General features: G+C 39.2%; 1 protein-coding gene across 1 annotated transcript; it reads right to left on the reverse strand.

Moving 5' to 3' along the window:
- Positions 1 to 3,809: 3,809 nt before the first annotated feature.
- Positions 3,810 to 25,159, reverse strand: qser1 (glutamine and serine rich 1). The gene is made up of 13 exons (XM_039647566.2): positions 24,701 to 25,159; positions 22,630 to 22,730; positions 22,379 to 22,537; positions 17,800 to 21,273; positions 16,404 to 16,660; positions 13,279 to 13,395; positions 11,520 to 11,653; positions 10,752 to 10,972; positions 10,106 to 10,243; positions 9,918 to 10,015; positions 8,054 to 8,200; positions 7,826 to 7,921; positions 3,810 to 4,901 (listed from the first exon to the last, which is right to left on the reverse strand). Exons 1-13 carry the CDS (start codon positions 24,781 to 24,783, stop codon positions 4,761 to 4,763), a joined length of 5,166 nt encoding a protein of 1,721 aa, XP_039503500.2. The 5' UTR covers positions 24,784 to 25,159; the 3' UTR covers positions 3,810 to 4,760.
- Between the last annotated feature and the right edge of the window lie 381 nt (positions 25,160 to 25,540).

A 25,540-nucleotide genomic window follows, 5' to 3' on the forward strand; every position in this document is an offset into this window, starting at 1 on the left:
AAACATCCAGTTCTCCATGTAATGTGCAGGCTGGAATCTACCAACGCCCCTCACAACTTGAACTATACAGTGGCTTCCTTCACGACGGGCCATTTGTAGACATTGAAGCCTTTGTTTTCAGCCATAGAGATGTTTGAGTTTGCAGCATTGTGGCTCGCAACAATCATATTTTATTCAACAGTCCACTGACCCAGCCGGACTGAAGTCACCCAGTCTCAGTCACATGGCTGAATATTTTTACCATGAGACAACTGGAGAACAGCAAGGATATGCTTATAGGAAACTGCTTAGAGATTCTGATTGTATTCCTGAAGGGCACATGCATGCACTCTCAAAAGAAATTCATGGGACCTATTACTGCAACAAAGATTGTAATTCTAATTAATTTACCCCATTATGCTTTTCTGAGTACTATCTTTCATGCAGTGTGTAATATACCTGTCTGGGAATGTAAAAGGTCTGCAAAGTTTTAAAGATCAAAGTCTACAACAAATAAAGTTATTGTCTCCTAAAGGAAAGAATCGATTCTGAACTGCTGAAATGAGTCATTAGTCATTATAGACTCAATTCCTGTTTCATACCTACATAACAATGTAACACATTTGCATAATGCCAGCATATGGTCTTCATTGTCATTCTGCAAACAAAGTCTACTTTCACTCACTCTCAAACACTGTAGTTGTAGCTGAAGTTAGTGTTGTCAACATGTCGAGAAGATGCTGTTTTCTACTCTGTGAATACGGTAAAACTGGCGCCATTGTTTGTATCACTGTGTATCCAGTGCTGAGGAAGCCTCCAGAAAAATTCAGATGGCTTTGGACGTTTGGTTTGACACATAGTGTAAGCGGTCGACCAATCACAAGAGACTGAGCCATCTGACCAATCAGAGCAGAGTAGACCAATCAAACAGACTGGGCCATCTGACCAATCAGAGCTGAGTAGACCAATCACAACAGACTGGGCCATCTGACCAATCAGGGCAGAGTTGACCAATCACAACACACTGAGCCATCTGACCAATCAGAGCAGAGTAGACCAATCACAACAGACTGGGCCATCTGACCAATCAGAGCAGAGTTGACCAATCACAACACACTGAGCCATCTGACCAATCAGAGCAGAGTAGACCAATCACAACAGACTGAGCCATCTGACCAATCAGAGCAGAGTAGACCAATCACAACAGACTGGGCCATCTGACCAATCAGAGCAGAGTTGACCAATCACAACAGACTGGGCCATCTGACCAATCAGAACAGAGTTGACAAATCACAACAGACTGGGCCATCTGACCAATCAGAGCTGAGTAGACCAATCACAACAGACTGGGCCATCTGACCAATCAGAGAAGAGTTCACCAATCATGACAGACTGGGCCATCTGACCAATCAGAGCAGAAAGACTGAATCCTCAAACAAACCGTTTTCAGACTCTTTGAGAAATTAGGTGATGTACAATGCATGTTATCTTGGATGTGTCTAAACCTATTGTAGAAGATGTCCAAAATAAAATTAGGAACCTTTAAAATTGCATAATAGGGGCACTCACTATTTTAATGAGTTCAGTTGACATAATGTTAATGATTACATCAGTGTTGTTCATTAAGCTGGGTAAGGGGGAAAAGTTGTAGTAACTAGACAATAACAATATTATTGTCTTGATAACTTTGAAAATTGGATTTGGAAATTGAACAGTGATATTTAGTTTTTTTAGTAAAGGAAAAATACCAGTTGTTGTTTAAATTGGTTACAACTGACATTTAACTGTATTTTTGTGTGTTTACCATTGTGCTGAAGAGTATTTACTTTTTTAAGTAAAGCCAACCATATTCTTTATAGTGAGAGATTGTGGTGAGGTTTGCATGAAGTTTTACACTGACCACACGAGCAATGATTACACTAATGCCAGTGACAAATAATCTTGTTGTTTAAATGTGTATGCTAAATACATTATAATGTGCTATGTTTGCTGTTAATTTGATCTAAAATAGATAAGATTAATTGCTTCCACTCCATTATGTTGAAATTTTGTTTTCTAATAATACATCAATCACATCAATGAAAACTACAGCAGATTGTATAAGTGCTTCTTGATTTGGTTGCTGTAAATTCACAGTCCACACAAACAATGCACTTCCCAAATTCCCAGTGTGAAGACAGGCTAAAGATTAACCAGCCTCTCCCTGTGGAAGTATGCGAGTATGCCGAGTGATAAATCTCCCCGATCCACAGGTCACATCACACTGTTCACTTACAAATCTGCAGCATCACTGCTTTACACTGCAGAAAGAGAAACAAGGACAACAGACAACAAAAAAATACATATCAGAGAATATAACTTCCTGTTTGAGGCTCATGTGGTAGAAACACTTTCACTGCAGCTGCCTAACAACACATTTAACACAACTGCGTAAAGGACAAGTTCACTTTAAAAAAAAAAAGTGCTGATAATTTACTCACCCCCATGTCATCCAAGATGTCCATGTCCTTCTTTCTTCAGTCGAAAAGAAATGAAGGTTTTTGATGAAAACATTCCAGGATTTTCTCCATATAATGGACTTCAATGGGAACCAAACGGTTCAAGGTCTAAATGAGAGTTTCAGTGCAGCTACAAAGGGCTTTAAACGACACCAGACGGCGAATAAGGGTCTTATCTAGGACCCTTCGAGTCATGACTAGAAAGAAAGATTTGTTCATTTTGATGAACGAATTCGAACAGGAGAGTCACGAACGCTCATCACAGAACAGAGCGAAGCGAGCATTTGTGCTTAAAAAACTATTAAATGACCAATCGTTTCGCTTGATAAGACCCTTATTCATTGTCTGGTGTCGTTTAAAGCCCTTTGAAGCTGCACTGAAACTCTCATTTGGACCTTGAACCGTTTGGTTCCCATTGAAGTCCATTATATGGAGAAAATCCTGAAATGTTTTCATCAAAAATCTTCATTTCTTTTTGACTGAAGAAAGAAAGACGTGGACATCTTGGATGACATGGGGGTGAGTAAATTATCAGCAAAAGTTTTTTTAAAAGTGAACAACTCCTTAAATGTGTTTGGCAACTTAAGGTCAATGTGCAATTAGTCCTTGTATTTTGATTTATGATAATGAGGCAGAGTAATATCATTTTAAAATGTTTTTCTTTTTTGGTCCCGTTATCTTACATACACCGTCAGACTTTGTTTTGCCTGCGTCAAGAGCTCCTGTGCCTGCGTTTCACTAACACTAACTGATAGCGGCGCACTGATAGCAGGAAAATCTGAAGTGGACTCAAATGAATAGACAAAACACAAAGCTTAGTGGTCATAAAGTTGAAAATTAAAATTCTGTCATCATTTACTTACTTATGTCGTTCCAAACTTGTATGATCTGTGGAACACAAAAGATATTTTGAATAATCTTAGTATCCCAACCACATTTGTTATCATTTACTTGGTAATTGTAACTATGGTTACAAGAGGTACAAACCGCTCATTTCGTGTCTTAGGCCATCAATGTGCACTTACATTTACGAGTCATTAAATCATGTTTAATTTGGACTTCTCAGTGCATGCTCTTTGAGGTGGTGACCATAGACCTCCATTATATGACTGACAGACAAGAACGGTTTGACCTAAAAATATCAAAATTGAAAATACTGCGGAAACAAAGACAGCTACATCTTGGATGCCCTTGAGGTAAGCTAAAACATACCAAAAATTAATTTCAAAGTGAATTATCCCTTTAAGTGCCAAAAGCTAATCGAATCAAAAGGGCTTTGACATTTGAAAAGCGTCAACTTTGATTATTTATAAATTAAGTACTCACTCAAAGTTCTCATTTAATAGGAAATTTATTTTCACATGTCAGCAAAAACATTGTAGTGTTTAACACAGCTACACCTAAAAAGCATAAAACTAATCCAATGCTGTCGGCACAGTAATCTGCTTAAAATGGTGGAAAACCAGCAAAATTCCCAAATAAAGGAACTTCCTAAATGTTTTATACAATGTGCATATGACATAAACGTATAGGCCATCTACAAATGTATGACAAATGACCACAATATTTCCTTCAGTGAAAAATACATCTATCTGTGACATAAAATAAACGCTTTGAGGGGAAAAAAAGGACAAAAGAGTATAAAGAGATTTTTTACCTCAGAAAAAATAGTTTAAGTAAATGCTTTTATTACAACAAAATATATCACAAAAGCATTATTAGAATTGCACCAACTCTGTTATAACAGAGTTTCAAAAGCACATCGGGTAAGTGTTCTATATTATGTCATGAGAATCCTTTGACAAACAAGCTCTCTATACAAAATGTACATTTTACATATATAAATTTGGCATTCAGTCTTAAAAAGTGATGTTTTACATATATATCTATGTATAATTTCATTTTTATAATCACCTTGCCCTCCTAACCATAGTTCCAGACTGATATTGTTCTTTTAAACCAAAGATGGTTTATAACTTCCCAGCAAGACACTCTGTATCACATAACAGATCATCAAATTCTGGTCCTAGGATGCCGACATTGATTCAGCACAGACAAAACTCAACTACAGCAAGTTTTACATGTAAACCCACAATCGAAGTCCATCGTCTCTGTGGATGTCAGGAAAAGGCAGCTGTTTGGTCTATTTTATTCCATTTGTTAAAACCCTTACAGTCTCTTCATATTGATGTCTGTCCTCAATGGAGCTTTAAAGCATTTCATCAGGTTTATGAATGCTCATTCCAGTATATACTTGTCTATCAACATAATCTAAGCTTCTGTTTAAAGGCAGGCCTGCTGCACCTGTGTCAGAAGCTCCCCGAAGCGATCGAACAGACCCTCAACCCATGTCCTGTTGCCCATGCAAGTCTGGACCGTCTCCTCCTGCCCCAGGTCTTTAGCTCGCGACTTCAACAACTGAATCTGGATAATGGAGAGAATCACAGTGCAGCAGTTTTGTAAACGCAGATATAAACTCCGAGTGATTGTTGGATTGCAGCAGCCAGATTCGAACCTGAATCTCCCATATGAGCACCAAAGCTCAACATGGAGCACAACAGTCAAGTGCTGAGCAAATGTTCCCAAACTTTTTTTAGTCAGCTGAACCCCTTAGACATAAATATTGAAATAATTTAATGACACATTCGCATGTTCATGGTTCAGTGATGTTGGTTAAAGGGATAGTTCACCCAAAAATAGAAATTCTGTCTTTAATTATGCACCCTCATGTCGTTGCAAACCCGGAAGACTTTTGTTAATCTTCGAAACACAAATGAAGATCTCTTTGATGAAATTTGAGTTCAAAAAGTTCATAAAGAGATTGTAAAACTAATTCATATGAACTTTTCTGAAGAGACTCGATAATTTTATATGAGAATGAACCTCATTGGTTCTTGCTGAAGCTCAAATGTGATGCGTAACACGAGAATGAACCTCATTGGTTCTTGCTGAAGCTCAAATGTGATGCGTAACACGAGAATGAACCTCATTGGTTCTTGCAGAAGATCAAATGTGATGCGTCACACGAGAATGAACCTCATTGGTTCTTGCTGAAGCTCAAATGTGATGCGTAACACGAGAATGAACCTCATTGGTTCTTGCTGAAGCTCAAATGTGATGCGTAACACGAGAATGAACCTCATTGGTTCTTGCGGAAGATCAAATGTGATGCGTCACACGAGAACAAACCTCATTGGTTCTTGCTGAAGCTCAAATGTGATGCGTAACACGAGAATGAACCTCATTGGTTCTTGCTGAAGCTCAAATGTGATGCGTAACATGAGAATGAACCTCATTGGTTCTTGCTGAAGCTCAAATGTGATGCGTCACACGAGAATGAACCTCATTGGTTCTTGCTGAAGCTCAAATGTGATGCGTAACATGAGAATGAACCTCATTGGTTCTTGCTAAAGCTCAAATGTGATGCGTAACACGAGAACAAACCTCATTGGTTCTTGCTGAAGCTCAAATGTGATGCGTAACACGAGAATGAACCTCATTGGTTCTTGCAGAAGCTCAAATGTGATGCGTCACACGAGAATGAACCTCATTGGTTCTTGCTGAAGCTCAAATGTGATGCGTCACACGAGAATGAACCTCATTGGTTCTTGCTGAAGCTCAAATGTGATGCGTAACATGAGAATGAACCTCATTGGTTCTTGCAGAAGCTCAAATGTGATGCGTCACACGAGAATGAACCTCATTGGTTCTTGCAGAAGCTCAAATGTGATGCGTCACACGAGAATGATCCTCATTGGTTCTTGCAGAAGCTCAAATGTGATGCGTCACACGAGAATGATCCTCATTGGTTCTTGCAGAAGCTCAAATGTGATGCGTAACATGAGAATGAACCTCATTGGTTCTTGCAGAAGCTCAAATGTGATGCGTAACATGAGAATGAACCTCATTGGTTCTTGCAGAAGCTTAAATGTGATGCGTCACACGAGAATGATCCTCATTGGTTCTTGCAGAAGCTCAAATGTGATGCGTAACATGAGAATGAACCTCATTGGTTCTTGCAGAAGCTCAAATGTGATGCGTAACATGAGAATGAACCTCATTGGTTCATGCAGAAGCTTAAATGTGATGCGTCACATAAGAATGAACCTCATTGGTTCTTGCAGAAGCTCAAACGTGATGCGTAACATGAGAATGAACCTCATTGGTTCTCGCACGTCAAACGAACATGCTTGAGCTTGAATGTTGAATGAGATGAATGTTTATATGTGAATAAAAGTCTACATTCAATCGTAGCTGTCAATGGAGCGACAGAAAAACTCAGATTTCATCAAAATATCTTCATTTGTGTTCTGAAGATGAAAAAGTCTTAAGAGTTTGGAACGACACGAGGGAGAGTAATTAATAACAGAATTTTTGGGTGAACAAACCCTTTAACGGTCACACGACATGCAAGTAAACAGATAAAATATTGATTATTTTGATTTTGATTAGTTTCATTTTAAATTAATTTATATACAGAGTGGCAAATATAGGGCTTGTTTAAATATATTACTGTTGTAAATAACAATTGTCCTATAAAATAAATGTAATTTTTTATATTATTTTACACTGCAAGTTACAATATTAACATTTATGCTTTGAAGTCGGCATGAAACTGAAGTTGCGATAGTCTTTTTTCATTTATTGTGGTGTAAATCCGAGTGAATATTATTTCTAAACAGAATAAAAGTAGAGTGGGTCTTGATTTTGTTCATGGGCAATTGATTGGATGGTTGTGATTTGCTATTGGTTTCCCCGCTCTCACACCAGTAAATGAGTCATCAGTGAAGAGAACAGATGGGGAAGTTATTTTGATTAAAGATTATGAGGGCATATGAATATTTGCAAAAAAATTACATGCACAGACTTTAACTTTCAACTGTTAAAATAGTCAATTTGGTGAATACTGGTAAAATGGTGTAAATCTATCCCAAAACGTTGGAAAGTGTGTGAATGTGCAAATAAAGTGAACCTAGTGCACATTGTGTTCACATTAAACTGGTTGAAGATGGAGTTTACTGAGGAAGCAACAGACTTTAAAGATAATTCATATCGCAGCCTTTGATTTGATAATTGCACCGAGCTATATCACAATTTTAGTTTTATTTTCAATGAATTCTGCAGCCAAATTTTTTTGGTTTGCATTTTACCTTAGATTTAATTAGTCATCAACCCATTTGGAAAACCCTGCACTAGGCCAACGTTCAGGTGTTATATTGCATAAGCAAACAGAGTGAGGTGGAGTATTTTACCAGAGGATGAAACAAGACAGTCAAAACACGATTCCCTCAAGAGCTTGTCAGCAAGGACTAGTAGAAAACTCACACACAAACACATTGATTCCTCACCTCCTCCATACACATCAGGTATGTGTGGTACTTGTAGTGTTGTAGAGAGTGATATAAGGAAAACCACTTCGTCTTCTGCTGATCCACTGTGTATTCCTGATCGAGACAGAGAAATAAAGACTTTAACCGTGCATCCAAAGTGATCTAAAAGCCAGTATGGTATACCTCCTAGTGGTCAAAAAGTTCAGGACATTAGCAACACTAGACTCCTAGACCTGGAATACTCACCAAGGGAAGTTTGCTGGGGGATTTCGAGGGCTTCATGGTTTTCCTGTTGTAAGCCCTCCCACTTAACCTTACTTTAAAAACGGGAGTCTCGCAGTCTGTTTTCAGCTCGGTGACCACAGACAGCTCAGGAAAGCTGTCTAATGCATTCTGTCAGAGAAAAAACACATATCCTAATGTATTATGCAAATACATTGACTATGTTTACATGCACAGAGTACTATTACATTAGTACTATTTTCTTTAATTTAATCTGACATTCTCACTATATACATATATGCATCAAATGTTTTCTGAACAAAATGTCTGTGCTATTGAGAAGAGCAGCACTTTCTTTCACCAGCTTACTCAAATCGGCATACTTTGTCAAGTCGGATATGTAGGGATGTTTAATAGTTGCTGGGTTGTCTAATAACTAATCAAATAGTCGCTTTAAAAGAAAGCCATGTCGTTTGGCTAGTTTAGGGTCATGCTCACCACATGCATCCCATCTGAAAAAAAAAAATATTAAAGGAAAGCGTTCTTCTCATGTTGCTAACTGCACTTTCGAAGTCAGCATTTATTGAAAATTCTAGATTGTAAATTGATGTTATAAGAAAGTGATATTTGAAGGCCAAATATGGTAACTCATAATTGTAATTTGTCCTCTGCATTTAACCGATCCAAGTTTGAGAAAATTACCTCGTAATTTTTTTTAATCAAAATTCCAGTGAAAACGACAGACTTCTGTCTGATGACGTATGCAGGACTTCTCCAATAGGGATGGGCACATTGATACAGCAGTATCCATAAACGCACAAGCTACTTATTTGGTATTGATTCCTTTAAAAAAAACATCAATATTAAAATTATATTAATACAAAATGTCAGTTTCTGAAACAATAACAGATGTTTTCAGTACTTTTCCTAATGATTGTTCCAAAACCCACCTGACATATTGTCTATGAGAAGTAAATGTGCAGCGAAAAATGATTTTATTAACCATTTTATAAAGAAATCTTTAGGAAGTGCATGTTTAATGTTGATGGTATTTTAGTTTAATTTATTCATAAATTACATTATTATTTAATCATAATATAATGTTTTACGAAATGTTTATGTATGAAATGTTTTATTTAATTGTGCTCATTTGCTTTTGTAATAAATGTATAAGTGTAGAGTATGTCTTATGCCCGACACATGTAATGTTTAATAATCTTTTTTTTTTCCTCCTTAAAAATATAATCAGTATCATTCATTATCCATATTGGTATTATCAGACAAAAAAAGAGGTGAAAAAAGTAGCATGTTTATTACAAATTAAATCCCTGTTAGAGGTCTGGGGGCATCATCACATACAAATCTAAAGGTTTACTCCTTTAACATACCTAAATTGAATACATTATCAATATCATTTAGAAGTGTCAGTTTATAATAAACCTTTACCCAAATAAGTGAGCAGAGAAATGGATGCAATTATCCTTCCTGACGCTGATATCTTCACAGTTTCTGCGATTTGGCTCTATTTATTATTGTATAACTAATTTTTTTCTTCAGATATCATCCATATTGAAATTAAATAAAAGCATACAAAAGATTTGTGGGCAAACAGGAGCTCAGGTAGGTAAAAAAAAAAAAAAAATGTAGGTCACAAATTTCTTAAAAGTCCTCTACAAAAACTAGACCCGTCCGAATAGGGATTTATATCGATTCTTCCCTACTTTAAATAAACGACAACAGAATCAAATCCAAACTATACTAAAGATGCAAAATAAGAAAAAAAAGACAAAAAAAGATCGTTGAGTCTTATTGAACAATTAGTCCCAGTTTCAAATGTGATTATTACTGCGAGTTGAATGAAGCAGGACTCTAATATACTGTGACTCACTTTGAAGATCTGACCCATGCGCAGTTTGGGCAGCAGTCTCCGCCTGTTGTCTGTGATCATTCCATCCACCCTCTTCATGTGAGGCAGCAGCAGCTCGTCTGAACGCAGGACCAGATCAACCACAAAGGTCAGCTTCACCATCTGCCACTTATTAACACCCCTGTTACAAAACAGACAGAACTTCTCACCGTTCTCTCGCTCGAGCGCGTTCATGACATCCGTGTCCAGGGCGACGCTGATCAGCAGCTCTACGAAGCTCTTAAAGGTCTCCTTCATTGTTCTGGTGTTCAGGAAACGGGAAGCGAATGGAACCGGAGGCGTAAACTCTGAAAACGAGAGATGGGATTGGACAAAGCATGAGTGTGGGATATAACAGCAACAGACAGATTGATCCCCCATGAGATGTTATATTGCAGAAACATGGAATAGGACATGGAATATTGTTTTGTTTTAATAATATATACCTTCTAATTTGAAGGTAGCACTTTACAATTTCAGATGCTAGCATTACACACACACACACACACACACATATATATATATATATATATATATATATTAGGGCTGTCAAACGATTAATTGCATCCAAAATAAAAGTTTGTGTTTACATAATATATGTGGGTGAACACATATTATACAATATAATACACACACATGCATGTATATTTAAGAAAAAAAATATTATTTATATATAAAATATTGATATTTATATACAATATAAATTATATATTTTTTTGAAACAATTGGTTCAATTAAAAGCATGCTTTTCCCATCATTGATGTGCACACATCTAGGCTAAAAAGGTCCATTTTCTCCAGCTGTCACATGTCTCACCGTCATCCTCACTCACAGCCTCGGGTGAGGAGTCGGATGGAGATGTCGTGAACTCCTCTTTCCATTTCTTTCTCTTTTTGGGTGGCGGTTCAGCCTTGGCTTTCGTCTGCTTGGGTCTGGGTTTAGACAGAGCTTTCTGTTGTGCCGTTTTCTGCGTGGGAGAGTCCGACACAGTCACTGCAGTGAATCGTTGGGCCAGAAGAGCTTTAGCCTGAGAGCCTCTGGGAAAAACATACATCACAGATAAATTAATTAGTCACTTATGGAGTCTAATTATCAATAGCGTAGCTAATGGAACGGTTCTGACCAAAACCACAATGCTGTGAATTTTGTGCTAGCTGGCTGGAATAGAGTAATGTGTGGGATCAGTTTGATGTTGGAGATTTCAAACAGTGGCAGGGGATTGATGTACTATGGAAAAATATTTGGCTGAGTGGGATTGCACAATAGAGGCCTGTGGCTCAGCATGACATTTTAGAGAAGAATAGGAAAAACATGATTGCTAACTCATCTGAGCTATGTTCCTTATGCACATTGTTGGGTCCAAAGTCAATTAGGTGAGGCCAAAGTCTCTTTAAAGTCGTAATGAAAAAGAAGTAAGTGGACTAAATGATTGGAGAAGTCCTGCATGTCACCAGAAGATCCAGTTATGACATTTTGATTACAGATTAAAAGGTCAAGAAAAGTGCACAGATGAAATATTCACAATAAACATAATTCTAAATGAGCCGAATTCACGCTTATAGACTAGAGTAAGGCAGATTGTACCTCATTGAATGCATGGGCTTGCATCGTGGTTTCCTACTGCAAACTCGAACATACTCCCGCTTGTTGACCGTGTCAAGAAATTTGACATGTACTCTCCTGTACATAGACTTCGCATCACCAAAGTACCCCAAATACTGAAAAGAGTATATGACACTGAGTGTTGTTCACAGCATTTTGATACATTGGAAGCACACTAGGGGTGTAACGGTTCAAATTACAGTTCAAAAGTATCACGGTTTTAAGGTCACGGACCACGGTTCAATGTTCAGGCAAAAAAGGACTACTGTCAAATAAAAATAATGAAAATGAGAACAAATAATAAAACTACAAGCAACCGCGCAAATATAAAAATAAAATAAATGTTGCTTTTAAGGTTATTTAGGTATACACAAATTGAAAAACAACACAAATAAGGATCATTTTTAAAGTTACAAAAGCTATTCAGTCAATAGCAGGGAGTGATTTTCATGTCTTTCGTTGTTTGATTAACATTAAAAACACAGGCGGCAGCAGGAATATTAGGCTGCTGTCACTTTAAAGGTACAACATGCAGGATTTTTGCAGTAAAATATCCCAAAACCACTAGGCCAATGTTATATATTTTGTTTAATTGATTACTTACAATATCCCAAATGTTTACAACTATTTGTAAATCGTAAAAAAAATTATCGATTTTTAACCAAGGAAACGGGGTGTGTGAGGCGAGCAGGGGCGAGGAGTCGCCAGTCAATGACGTCATATCCACGTTACCCCCGGTTTCCGCCAAGTTTCACCTCATACTGCAATAGTAACCATGGCGACAGACGTGGAAAACTGGCTCGGTTATGCCCGTTATGCGTGCTCAACAGCGCGAGCGTCACTAGCAGGGTTTTGTTCAAACATTATGGACCATGGCAAGCAGACTTTGGGACAAAAAGAGGACTAGAACGAAGATCAACATCTTTCGACATGCCGAGAGCTCCACGTCCGCGACTAACTTCGACTTGACGGAGACGCGAGTGTTGCATGTTACTTGAGCAAACAGGTGAGCAAATTAATGTATATAAAACTAATCAATGTTATATAGTTCAACATGATGAAAAGATAGAATATGATCTGTATGTTATTCTCTAATGTTAGTCTCATACAGCCAACAAACAACCTAACTAACAATTCAACACACACAAATGCCGTTTAGTGTGATAGTGAAACTGTTAGAGCAAGTGAAGCAGCGCTGCGTTACCTCAAGTTTAATTCCTCTAATAAACTGACCTGTGTGAGTAATTCAGCGTGTAGTTCGGTAGAATTAAATGTCCTTATTCCTTTATATATCCGCGGGACTCGCGTTGTGTGTGGCACTGGTAAACGTCTAGCAGTCGCGCCCTGCTTCATACCACAGTCATGTTAAAAACATCAATGTATCCATAATTCCGCTTAATGCAGAATATATGTCTTTAATATACGCCTTTGTTATTGTGAGAGGTTAGCGACCCCTGGTGGCGAAACAATCTTGTATATTGTACCTTTAAGAGCAGCATAAATGACTGGTCAAATTGAAAAATACAGCACTTTCATTGAACAAAGTTTAGGGGAAACAGATTGCATATCCATCAACAGAAACACACATTAGCCTACCTCTATCTGTTTTTCCCATATTAGAAAAGAGTAAGCAGCAGATTTGAGATAAAAGTGCGTGCCGAACAATGCGGTTATGTTTTTGTACCGAGAACTGTTAAACCCCTAGTTACACATGCATATATTGTTTTGTATTGACACTTACACTGTTGGTGGCAAAGAACACTCGTTTCCCGTCCCTGAGCTCAGGTACAAACTTCTGCAGCAGGGCTTTCTGGACCTTCCAGATGGCTGGTGGTTCAACCCCAGCAATCATTGTGATCTACACCCAAAACACACATCAAAGGCTTACAGAGACATAGGGTTTGAGGAAACACAGTCAGGCAGTCTGCGCAATGTCTCATATATCTGACAGGAGGAGGTTGGTGAGAACATCATAAACTGCTCAGCAACAACAGACACGTCACATTATGTACTTTAAAAAAACTAGAGTCAACATGAAACAGCATTAACGACCCATTTGACTTCCATAATATTAATTATTTTGGAGGCAAATAGCATATTCAATGAAGGACGGTTGTTCCATTAGTTCAGTTGGTTCAAGTTAACCAATAGCCTTGTGCATCCTAGGTGAAAGGGTTACGAAATGTCCAGAATAGATTGTGCTAGAACACATTGTCGCTCTCCAAACGGATAAAACATTTTTGACATACGTTGTGTCTTTGCAGTATTTGTATTTTTTGCATATTTGTAATATTGTTCCATGCATGTAAACTACCACGCTCTCTTTGGCTGTGTCCGAAATTGTACCCTATGCCCTTAAATAGAGCATTATTTGAAGGGACAGCCATTTGTAGAGGTGTCCGAAACCATAGTGGACATTATCGAGTGCAATGAACCGTGGGATTGAATGACATAACGCACTGTGAGAGTCATGCGCCAAATTAATTCACACGCTTGACCAGAAGATGGCGCCGCAGCTGAATCAACTATTCATCCATTCATTTTACAAGCTGTTGGTCCAATGTGGGTGCAGGGTACTATCATACTTTGATTATTAAACAATTTAATTAATTCATTTAATTTTAAAAAGTTCAAGATAAATCTTTCATTTTACTACTGGAGCAGCCTGGGCCCGTATTCATAAATATTCAAAGAATCCTTTCAGAAAACTCTTAATTTAGCTTAAAAACTTTTATGTAGGAGTCTTAGCTTAAGAGCGATTCGGGACTGATCTGAGAGCAACTATGAGTAAGGAAAAGATAAAAACGTTCATTTTATGAACGTTGCTATGTATTACACAATCTTTTGAAGACTGTGATTGGCTGGTTGTCCAAGAAGGGAAAAAAAGAGCCATTTTTTAAGTATAGAGTTTACTGGCACACACACATTATATTTATGTATATAAATTCTTTTTTTTACCTTGCTGTTTTCCTAAGGTATTTGATTGGCTAAGAATGATAAAAATTGTTCCACTCTTTCCAATTGCACTGATTGCTGGCATGTCTATTTAAGTGGTGGTTTGAATGTTGGTTTTAATATAGCAAACATGGATTAAAAAACAAGAAAGCCCAACTGAACAGAAGAACCGTGTTTACTGTTAGTCGAGTTAGTGGATGAACACTAGGCCATCATTCAAGGAAAAATTGGGGCTGGTATCACAGCACGGAGCAAGAAGCGGATGTGGGAGCTTATAGCGCAAATTATTAACGGTTCATTCCCCTGCTTGTACGCAGCAGGGAAGCCTGCTATATTCATAAATGCAGTTTTTTGAGCCTGCAATGTGGGAATGTCCAGTGGAAACTAAATGAACTGCGTCATCACTGCTGCTTTATTGCATTTTCCCATTTGCCAAATATATTAATGTAGTGATTACTTTCATTTCTGGCATTATGGCATTCCTGCGCTGTGTCTGAGATATTAGTGTGTCTCTAATAAGATCAGTCACAAACATGACCCCTGCACGACCTCATCTATAGCGTCTTATTAACTCGCTGTCATCCATTGTCTGCAACACATTTCTTCTCCCTCTTCATCTTTCTGCCATTTTCTCCTCTGTGAAAGAAACTTTTAAGCCTTTTAAAAGTCCTCATCTGTACTCCTAACAATTTGAGTAGTTCACCTTTAAAAAAAAAATTGCTGATAATTTACTCACCCCCATGTCATCCAAGATGTCCATGTCTTTCTTTCTTCAGTCGAAAAGAAATTAAGGTTTTTCATGAAAACATTCCAGGATTTTCTCCATATAATGGACTTCAATGGGAACCAAAACAGTTAAAGGTCCAAATGAGAGTTTCAGTGCAGCTTTAAAGGGCTTTAAACGACACTAGAGTATGAATAAGGGTCTAATCTAGGACCCTTCGAGTCATGACTCGAAAAAAGATTTGTTCATTTTGATGAACGAGTTTGAACAGGAGAGTCACGAACGCTCATCACAGAACAAAGCAAGGCGAGCATTTGCGCTTATAAAACTTAAACTTTGTTATTTATTTATTTATTAACTGACTGTTCGCTTCGCTAGATAAGACCCTTATTCATCGTCTGGTGTCGTTTAAAGCCCTTTGTAACTGCACTGAAACTCTCAGTTGGACCTTGAACCGTTTGGTTCCCAATGAAGTCCATTATATGGAGCAAAATCCTGGAATGTTTTCATCAAAAACCTTAATTTCTTTTTGACTGAAGAAAGATCTTGGATGACATGGGGGTGAGTAAATAATCAGCAAAAGTTTTTTTAAAAGTGAACTACTCCTTTAAGACCTCTTTTAACGGTTAATATGCTTCCTGAATTACTTTTTTCTTTACTAGGATTTTTTCTTTAATTATAAGGGTAAACGTCCATATTTCAAAGAATTTTGTCACTAGGAGCGACTCTTTGCATTAAGATTCTTTATGAAAACGGGCCCAGTTTTCTAAGTTTCAGAATGATTATTAAACAGCAAGGACAAAGTATGCAAATCGGCAGCCCTTCCGGCGCAATCAGTGTCTGAATTCACTGACTCGTTTCAATTCACTCCTTCAAGTGGATATATTAGAGTAATGTAGACTAGGGAATAGTGAACACAGCCTTTGAGTTCTACTCTTGCTAATTGTTTGTTGCAGTGTGTTGAAATCTTTGCACGTACATGTCAAACTTTTTATTCACTTGCAGTTTATAAAATAAAATATTTGTGCAAGGCTTTCTCTAGTCTGGACTGAATTCACTTGTGCGGTTAGCTTTTTTTGGTTTGTTTGTTCAAAATAAATTGTGCACAATAATACCAGTAACATGTAAGTGTTGATTTCATGCTGACTTCTATAAATAAAGGGCACAAAAAGCACATCTCAGCATACCTCCATCCTTTCAATGTCCTCATTCCTAACCACAAACTCATCTCGCTCCCGGTACATGCCCTCCCCTCCACTATCCGACAGCTCCTCGTCCATCAGACCCTCGATAGCAACCGCGGTCAGTTGAACTGCTAACTTGTCTGGAGGCACATCCTTCACCAACTCCTCTGCAGAAATCTTCTGTACAGCCTTCGGTTGCTCCTGTGGCTTGGCAACTATAGGCTGTGTGCTGGAGGCCTGAAGCTGCTTAGTATTGTCACCTAAATATATGTTGTGTTGAAACGGGAAAAGATTAACTAGGGTTTTCATAATACCTACATTTCAGAATTCAGAACCTCAATAATAATACTACAGCAACATGCTTTACCTTTACATATAGCATTATAATGACCCGGGCACATATTGCAATATTAAATATTAAAGGGATACTCCACTTTTTTTGGAAATAGGCTCATTTTACAACTCCCCCAGAGTTAAACAGTTGAGTTTTATCGTTTTCGAATCCATTCAACCGATTTTCTGATATTTAGAGGAATATCAGTAACCTTTTTCAATGAGACAGTTTTTGGTCTCATTGACTTCCATAGTATCTATTTTTTCCTACTATGGATGTCAATGACACCAGAAAATGTCTGGTTATTCCTCTAAATATCAGAAAATTGGCTGAATGGATTCGAAAACGGTAAAACTCCACTGTTTAACTCTGAGGGAGTTATAAAATGAGCTTATTTCCAAAAAAAAGTGGAGTATCCCTTTAAAGTAGTTGACTTTTGAAAAAACTTTTGCCGATAATTTACTCACCCCAATGTCATCCAAGATGTCCATGTCATTCTTTCTTCAGTCGAAAAGAAATTAGGTTTTTGATGAAAAGATTCCAGCATTTTTCTCCATGTAATGGACTTTAATGGGAACCAAATGGTTCAAGGTCCAAAAGACACTTTCAGTACAAACTGCAAACTGTTCAAAGGGCTTTAAACGATGAATAAGGGTCTTATCAAGCGAAACGATCGCTCATTTAAAAAAAACAAAAACAAAGTTTAAGTTTTATAAGCTCATATGCTCGCCTTGCTCTGTTACTCTCCTTTTCGAACTCGTTCATCAAAATGAATGAATCTTTTTCCGAGTCAATTCGTTCATTTCGTTCGTTGAATGAACCAAATGACTCGGAAAAAGATTTGTTCATTTTTCTGAAAGTGTCTTTTGAACCTTGAACCGTTTGGTTCCCACTGAAGTCCATTATATGGAGAAAAATGCTGGAATGTTTTCATCAAAAACTTTAATTTCTTTTCGACTGAAGAAAGAAAGACGTGGACATCTTGGATAACATGGGGGTAAATGAATTATCAGCAAAAGTTTTTTGAAAAGTGAACTACTCCTTTAAAGGAAATGTCTTCCATACCCAACTTCTGCTTTTTTTCTGTGGGCTCATCTAAGGATGAAAGCGCAGAAGTGATGCTCTTTTGCAGATCCTGGTTTTTCCCCACCGAATCATCTTCGTCAGAGGAAAAGGTTGGCAGCGTTTCCAGGTTCCTCTGGAGCTCTTCATCAAGTCGCTTCGTAGAAATGACACTATGAGGGTCTGGAGATGTCAATGGGGTTGAAGGAAGGGGAGGTTTAAAAGGAATAAGTAATGGATTAGGAGGCCTCTTGGAGGTCGAAGGCTTTCTGGTGCGACTGGGTGAGCGTATTGGTGGAGATGATAGGTTTTGTCTGGATCCGGATTTAAGGAAGTCCAGGAAGGAGCCCAAGAATCCAGTTTTAACCTCTGGCTGTTTTTCCTCAACCTCTTTTAACTTCTGACGCATCCTCTCCTGCTGTTGGAAGCTATCATTGGAAATCTCTGAGGTGGAAGTTGAACTTGCCTCACTGGCACGTGAATTCTGGCGCTTAACTTGTGTGCTTTTCTTCTGAGATTTGGATTGACCATTTTCATCTTCAACAGTCTGCTTAGATGAACCCTTCGATCTGGATCGTTTTTTTGGAAGGCCATCAGTAGGATGCTCAATAAGACCGTCATCGTTTTTAAGGCCTTTAGATTCCTTTAGCTGGCTTATATTGTTAATATTTGACACATTTTCAATATTCAGATGTCCTGACTGACTTTGTTCCTGGCCGGCCAACTGAAAGTCAGAGGAGGTTGTATTATTAATAGCAAGTCCATTAGCATTCAAAGCAGAACCATTGCTAGAGTTCACAAAATGTCCTTTGGGTAACACATCATTCTTCTCATGAGCGTTTGCTACCTTGTCAGATATTTCTTGTGCAGAGTTGTTTCTTCCCATAGGTTGGTTATGAGAGTTTGAGAGCGTAAACACTTGGTGTCCCTCCGTTTCTTCTTTGGAGTATGTCGTTTGAGCACCAATTATAGTCATTGCTTGCGAGTTAGCGATTACCATATGCTGAGATGGGAAACTATTTAGTCTGTTCTCAGAGGACTGAAAATTGCACTTGGAATCTATAGAGTTGGCGACCGATGACATGTCGCCATCAGATGATGTGGATTTGACAAAATCCTGTGGTGTGACGCCACAGGCGGCCGCCGTAGCAGCGAGAATGTCGTCGACATTTGAGAGGATGTTCCTGTCATCTGCCAATAGCATGGAGTCAGGGAAACATACAGAACTGAGAGTAAAGTTCTGCTTTGTGTCATGAGGATTTGAATGATTGAAGTTGTCTTTTTGTGTCGGGTCCTGTTTAGTGGACTCTGCCGAGTTGGGCACTTGGTGAGAGACAATTGGCTGGTTGTGACGCCCATTAACTGTCAAATGACCAGTGTCGCTGTTCATTTGGAGATATTGGACTGGTACGGACTGCATGTACATAGTCTGCTTGGGCTGATTCTGGCCTGAAGTGAGCACAGGCTGCTGCAGAACAATCATGTGAGAGGGATCGAGTAGCACTTGGGAACTGGGAACCCGGATGAACTGTGTTTGGTCCTCAGACAGCTGTCTGGGATCGCTCGGTTGAACTCGGATAATCTGACCCTGATGATTCTGCTGCTGAGATATGGACCCTTTCAGAACTAGAGTATGCTGTTTCAGCTGGTCGGCACTCAAGGGTGCAAGGGTGGAGTGCATCAATAGAGGGTTACTCTTGGGCTCGGAGGGAGTATTGGCACTAGTAGCGAGCTCCTTTGTGGTTTCCAAATGTGTAAGGACCTGCTCCTCAGATCGGGAGTTACTGCGAATGACACTTTGAGTGTTATGCCTGTCTTCCATCTTTGAAACTACGTAAACGTCATTTTTTGTTCCGATTTCAGTGGCTGAAAGGGTTTGGGGAGAGGTCCCCATAGATCCTTTCTGTAATGCCTGCACATCCTCAAGGGGAAGCTCTCCAGAGCTCTCTTTTGAGGAAAGAAAGATTTGTTCATCTTGCTGACGTTGTTTCAACTCAACTGAGGACTGGTCAGTGGGCAAGGCTTGGGTGTGGGTGGCAGGAGAGGAGGTTGATGACTGGACAGATACCAAGTACTTCTGCTGTAACAAGGCACTGTCTGTCTTGCTAAGCGGGGAAGACTGCATTAGGATGTAATCCGGGCCTAGGTTAGCAGATGATGAGCTTCGGGCACGATTGGGTGAGAAAGAAGAGACGGAGGAGAGGGACTGACTTGACACATAGTTCTGTGAAGGTACGCTAGCAGATGTTGGCCCCTGGGTATAGAAACTAATGGTTGGCAGGCTCTGAGAGGGGCTGGAAGAATAGTTTTGAGAAGGACTTCCCATGCAAAGAGTTTGCCCAGGTGTCTCGTACCCATCCCTGTTTCCCACATGTGGCAATTCCTGCTGCTGACTGGAGGAATAAACAAGAGACTGGCTCACAGATGTCTCAGCTTCAGATTGGCTAGTGTATGACAAGAGAGTCTTGTAAATGGAAGGGAGCTTCTCAGACAAACTAGATGAGAAGGCCTGTGTTTGGCTCAGGTTGCTCGACAGGCTTTGAGATGTGATATAAGCATGCGAGGCACTAACGGACACCAGGCTCGAAAGCTGCGTGGATGTGTATGGTTGCGATTGGCTGGCGATCACTGAACTTTGTTTCTGGGCTGAGGAAGAGTAGCTCGGCGGCTGCAGGCCTGGGGAGCTTGTCTGGGCTTGAGTGTCTGCGTTCCCACTGGGATGTTGAGCTGTTTTGCTAGAACCGTCTTTAACCTTTACTCCAGATGTGCTGGAAAACCCAGGGGAGGGGACAGAAGAAGCGTAGGCCTGAGTTTGCTGCAGCGCTGTATTAGAAGTCTTCTGTTGTGCAGTGCCGTTTAGGGGTGAAGGGTCACCTGCAGGACTGCAGGGTACGGGCGTGTGCGGGGAAAGGTCCTGTTGATATGAAATGTCATCCTCGTCATGCAGGTAACTCTGTAGGGAGTGCTGGGTACTGCTAGCCAGCTGCTCCTGGACTGGCTGGGTGCTAGAAGGCCGCTGATGGTGCTTGATCACACTACATTCACGCTGAAGTGCTCGTTCGATGGAGCCTGAGAAAACCGGGCCACCGTAAGGCTGGGGGGCCTGCTGGGAACTGCCCAAAGATGTGGACAGCAGACTGAACTGAGGCTGAAGGAGGTGTGGGGCTGACTCTTGTGCTGAGCGATACGTGGAGGACTGAGGTGGCAAGCCGACCCCTAGAGCCGTACCACCAAAAGCAAGTGAAGTTGGCACAGTGTTCTGGGAGGATTTGAACTGGAGCAGAGGGTCATTAAGGGATAGCAGACCATTCGAAGAGATGAAAGTGCTGTCCTGAACAGCAAGTGCTGATGTAGTGGTGAAACTTCTTGTAGGAAAGGCACTAGGGTGCTGATAGGAGGAGAGCGCTGAAGGTGTTGGGAACGTTCCTGATGGATGCAGGGCTCCGGTGAGAAAAAGTTCTGTTGAAGTGTTTGCACCTGTAGCAGAAAACGTTAAAGTTTGATGAACTGCAGACAGAATTGCATCTGAACATGGCATCTCTTTTGCACTAAAATACCCCTTTGGTGTATAACAACAACACTTCAGGGGGTCATACAATATAATTGAAGGAGGGGACAGTGCAAAAAAGACAAAGTTGCAGACTATTCGTGAGTGCAGTAATGCACTAATTGATTTCACATGCTAAGAGGGAGTTTACACAAAAGTCTGGCAGCAACAACAACAAAAAAGAAAGAAGTTGGGTGGTAAATGGTCATGAACAACGAAATGATGATCTATTATACATAAAATAACATTTTATTTCATTTTCATAAAAAGAAAACACAATGATATGACCCCAACTATTACCCTAATGATCCATTAAAGGTGTAGTTCACTTTTAAAATGACTTTTGCTGATAATTTACTCACCCCCATGTCATCCAAGATGTCCATGTCTTTCTTTCTTTAGTCGAAAAGAAATTAAGGTTTTTGATGAAAACATTCCAGGATTTTCTCCATATAATGGATGAACCAAACGCTTCAAGGTCCAAATGAGAGTTTCAGTGCAGCTTCAAAGAGCTTTAAATGACACCAGACGATGAATAAGGGTCTTATCTAGGACCCTTCAAGTCGTGACTCGAAAAAAGATTTGTCCATTTTGATGAACGAGTTCGAACAGGAGAGTCACGAACGCTCATCACAGAACAGAACAAGACGAGAATTTGTGCTTATAAAACTTAAACTTATTTTTTTTTTTTTAAATGACCGATCGTTTCGCTAGATAAGACCCTTATTCATCGTCTGGTGTCGTTTAAAACCATTTGAAGCTGCACTGAAATTCTCATTTGGACCTTGAACCGTTTGGTTCCCACTGAAGTCCATTATATGGAGAAAATCCTGGAATGTTTTCATCAAAAACCTGAATTTCTTTTCAACTGAAGAAAGAAAGACATGGACATCTTGGATGACATGGGGGTGAGTAAATGATCAGCAAAAGTTTTTTTTAATGAACTACTCCTTTAAGGATGACTGGCAAAAAGGGAAGATGGTGCAGCCAAAACTTCAGTGGTTCCTCTAAAATAGAGACCTAATGCATGTTTACCTGTTTGCCAGGAGGGGCTTCTAAATGGAGGGAGAAGAGTAGAGCCAGCAGGTCCAGCCTGAAGGCCTCGGGATTCAATAGCGGAGAGGAAGTTCATGACTGATGATTCAGTAGTGTTGCTGCTGCTGGCTGTGCTGTGCTGATTTGAGTCAAACACTCCTAAAAGAGAGAGATACCAAACACAGACAAACAGGCTGTCGGTGACTTAAAGGAGGGACTATATTTCGTTATAGCATGAACCGTTTGCTCACCTGTGGGGTGGTGGGTGGTGGTAAATGTAGGCTGGTGACTAGAGGCAAAGGTCTGCCGTTGGAGGATCTCAGACTCCAATTGTGTAGAACCATAACTTGAACTATTGAAGTAAAATCGTCACTTTTAGACAGTAAAAACGACTAACCACAACCTTTTACCAAGCTCACACAAAGATCTTTAATCTTCACATTTGTATACAGTCTCTTCACACGCAACCTATTCTTGAGGTTCTGTACACTTTACACTAACCAAACTCAAACTATTTTAAACATAATAGCAGATATCACACACGTTCTCGGTGAAGCAGCCTAGTTTGGTAGTAGTAGGCGGGTAGAAGTAGCATAGTTTGGGTAGTTATATAGTCTGCATATTAAAAGTGGATTATAAAAGTTCTCCATCATAAATAAATAGCCATACTTCACAACAAATGAGACAAAAAAAGTCACAAGCAACAAAGACTGGACTTGAGAAAACATATGGAAACTATTTTAGTTGGTTTGTCTGTTATGATTGTACAAAGCCACATCTCTTGCTAAATAGAGGCAAGTCTGTCTACATAATATATTTTGCCAAATAAACATCTGCATAAGTAAATGTAACAGCTGGCAAGATTCATTTTTGAGTTTGTTTCCTAGCTGTTTTTGATGGCTTCAGTGTGGATGTGTGTACAGACGTCACATAAACTAACAGAGAGGATATCCATTAGCTAGTTCTAGTCAGTTAAATTTGCTATTATACTCAAATGTTTATTTATTGAAAGAGACAGTTGATCATTTTAACTAGTTAATCCAAACTACTATTGAACACAATTCAGCTACCAACAAGGAATTTGTTAGCCACAACTCTAATATGCACAGGTAATGTTTATCGGGAGGTTAATAATATATTTGTATTTATTTATTCCTTCTCAATTCATATTTTCTTATAGTTTTCTTATGATAAAACAAAATCGTGTTCCTCACTGATTTCTGATGTATGGTGTCAATGTCAATTTCTACAGAACCATTCAAAACCATAAGTTAGAAGATGGAAACTTCTGATTTTTGAGTAAACAGAGCTGCCTGGGCAATGTGATATATGCATGCTTGAACAATGTAATAAACTGTCCCTCGTTCTGACATCTAAACCACCTGGTGCTTTTGGCACTGTCTCAAAATCTAGTGTGCTGCTGACTATAACTACCCTGCCTTGGTTTTGTTTTTACACTTAAATTAATAGTAACACTTTACAATAAGGTTTATTTATTAAACATTAGTTAATGTATTAACTAACATGAACTAACCATGATCAATACATTTGTTACTGTTTTTGTTCATTAATACAAATACAGCTGTTCATTGTTAGTTCATGTTAACTCACAGTGCATTAGCTAATGTTCACAAGATTTTAATGAAGTATTAGCAAATGTTGAAATTAACATTAACTAAGAGTAAGAGCATTTGTTAATGTATACTAATGTAGTTAACTAATGAAGCTTATTGTAAAGTGTTACCAAATTAATTTTACAGAACAGTTATACTGTTTGACTTGAAAACTGTAGATCTGCCTGATAAAAAGAAGCAATTTATGCATACAAATACGATGCATTGGCACTATACATGTGTAAATTAAGCTAATTAATAACAGACAGACCTAAATAAGACACTTTGTGTAAAGTTGCACACACGTGTTCTGCAACACTGATCGATCAATTGTTTACAAATCTCCTCCATGTCTGCAAACACATTGTCTGTGTCTGCAGTGTAACGTTACAAGTTTATATACGAGAAACCAAGCTGACACAGTTCTTAATCTGCACTTTCTGATCATTCATGCACAAAGACATATAAGTTAGCATAATGAATAATAACTAATTACGGTGTGAGTGCGGATTGAAAGGTAACTAAATCAGTGATTTGAGCACATTCATGAGATTCACGGTGTATTACTCCGCGAGTGCCTAAAGCTATAAACGCATTAGCTACATTAAAACTGCTTTTATATACGTCTGGACACTTTTACATGTGTGTTTGTTTCGCTAGGCCTTCCATCACCGGAGTTTTCTTCGGGAGGCGACCCACCCTCTCGTACCTGGGTTTGTAGGCCCAGCCCGCGCTCTGAGCCGCCGCGCTGACCGGCTCTGTGAAGCTGGAGCTCGGGTAATTCCTCTCCATCCTCCGCCTTGGATCGGGAATGACGGGCGTCCCCTGATACAGCTACACATTCAACCAAGCGTGACAAAATCACATTTTTCTCCAAACGTTGCTGGTCCCGCGGTGATCCGAGCACTGGTCCCGGGGGTCGGACGGCTGATTTGTGCTGTGGATTAACGGTTAATAAGCGCAGGGTGAGAATCACTGCTCGTGGCCCCCGAACACAATCACACAGAGTCAGAAGCGCTGCTGCATCGAGTCCCCATATTGACGTTTTTCTCCCAAACATTCACTTCCGAGTTCCGACAAACTTTAGATGGAAGTTTTTTTGCTTTTCTCCCCCCTCTGTGTCTCTTTCTCTCCCTCTCTCGCTCCACACACACACACGCGCGCCCGCGCATATCCCTGTGGAGACTTGTATTCATTGTTGCTAAAATTAATAGCCTATATGGTTCCACTTTATAACTGTGTGCTGTTTTTAACCGTCTACTATTTTGTACTAACATTTAAATTAATAATTTGATGGAATGAACTTATTGTGTAGCTTACACATAGCCTATTTGTTCTTATTTTTTTTAAATGCTAATTAATTTATGCAATTACAACTCATCTATTACACTGTAGACGTTTCTCTTACACCTAACCCACTCTTAAACCAAACCATCAAACCTGTCCTAACCGTAAAACTGTTTCGCAATACATTGTGATTTTTTTATGTTAGTAAAAAGACACCTAATAAATTATTAAAGCCTACCTTCTCCTTATCAATAACTTTACA

The sequence above is a fragment of the Pimephales promelas genome, chromosome 10 (assembly GCF_988280905.1).
Source record: "Pimephales promelas chromosome 10, fPimPro1.hap1.1, whole genome shotgun sequence".
Taxonomy (NCBI): Eukaryota; Metazoa; Chordata; class Actinopteri; order Cypriniformes; family Leuciscidae; genus Pimephales; species Pimephales promelas.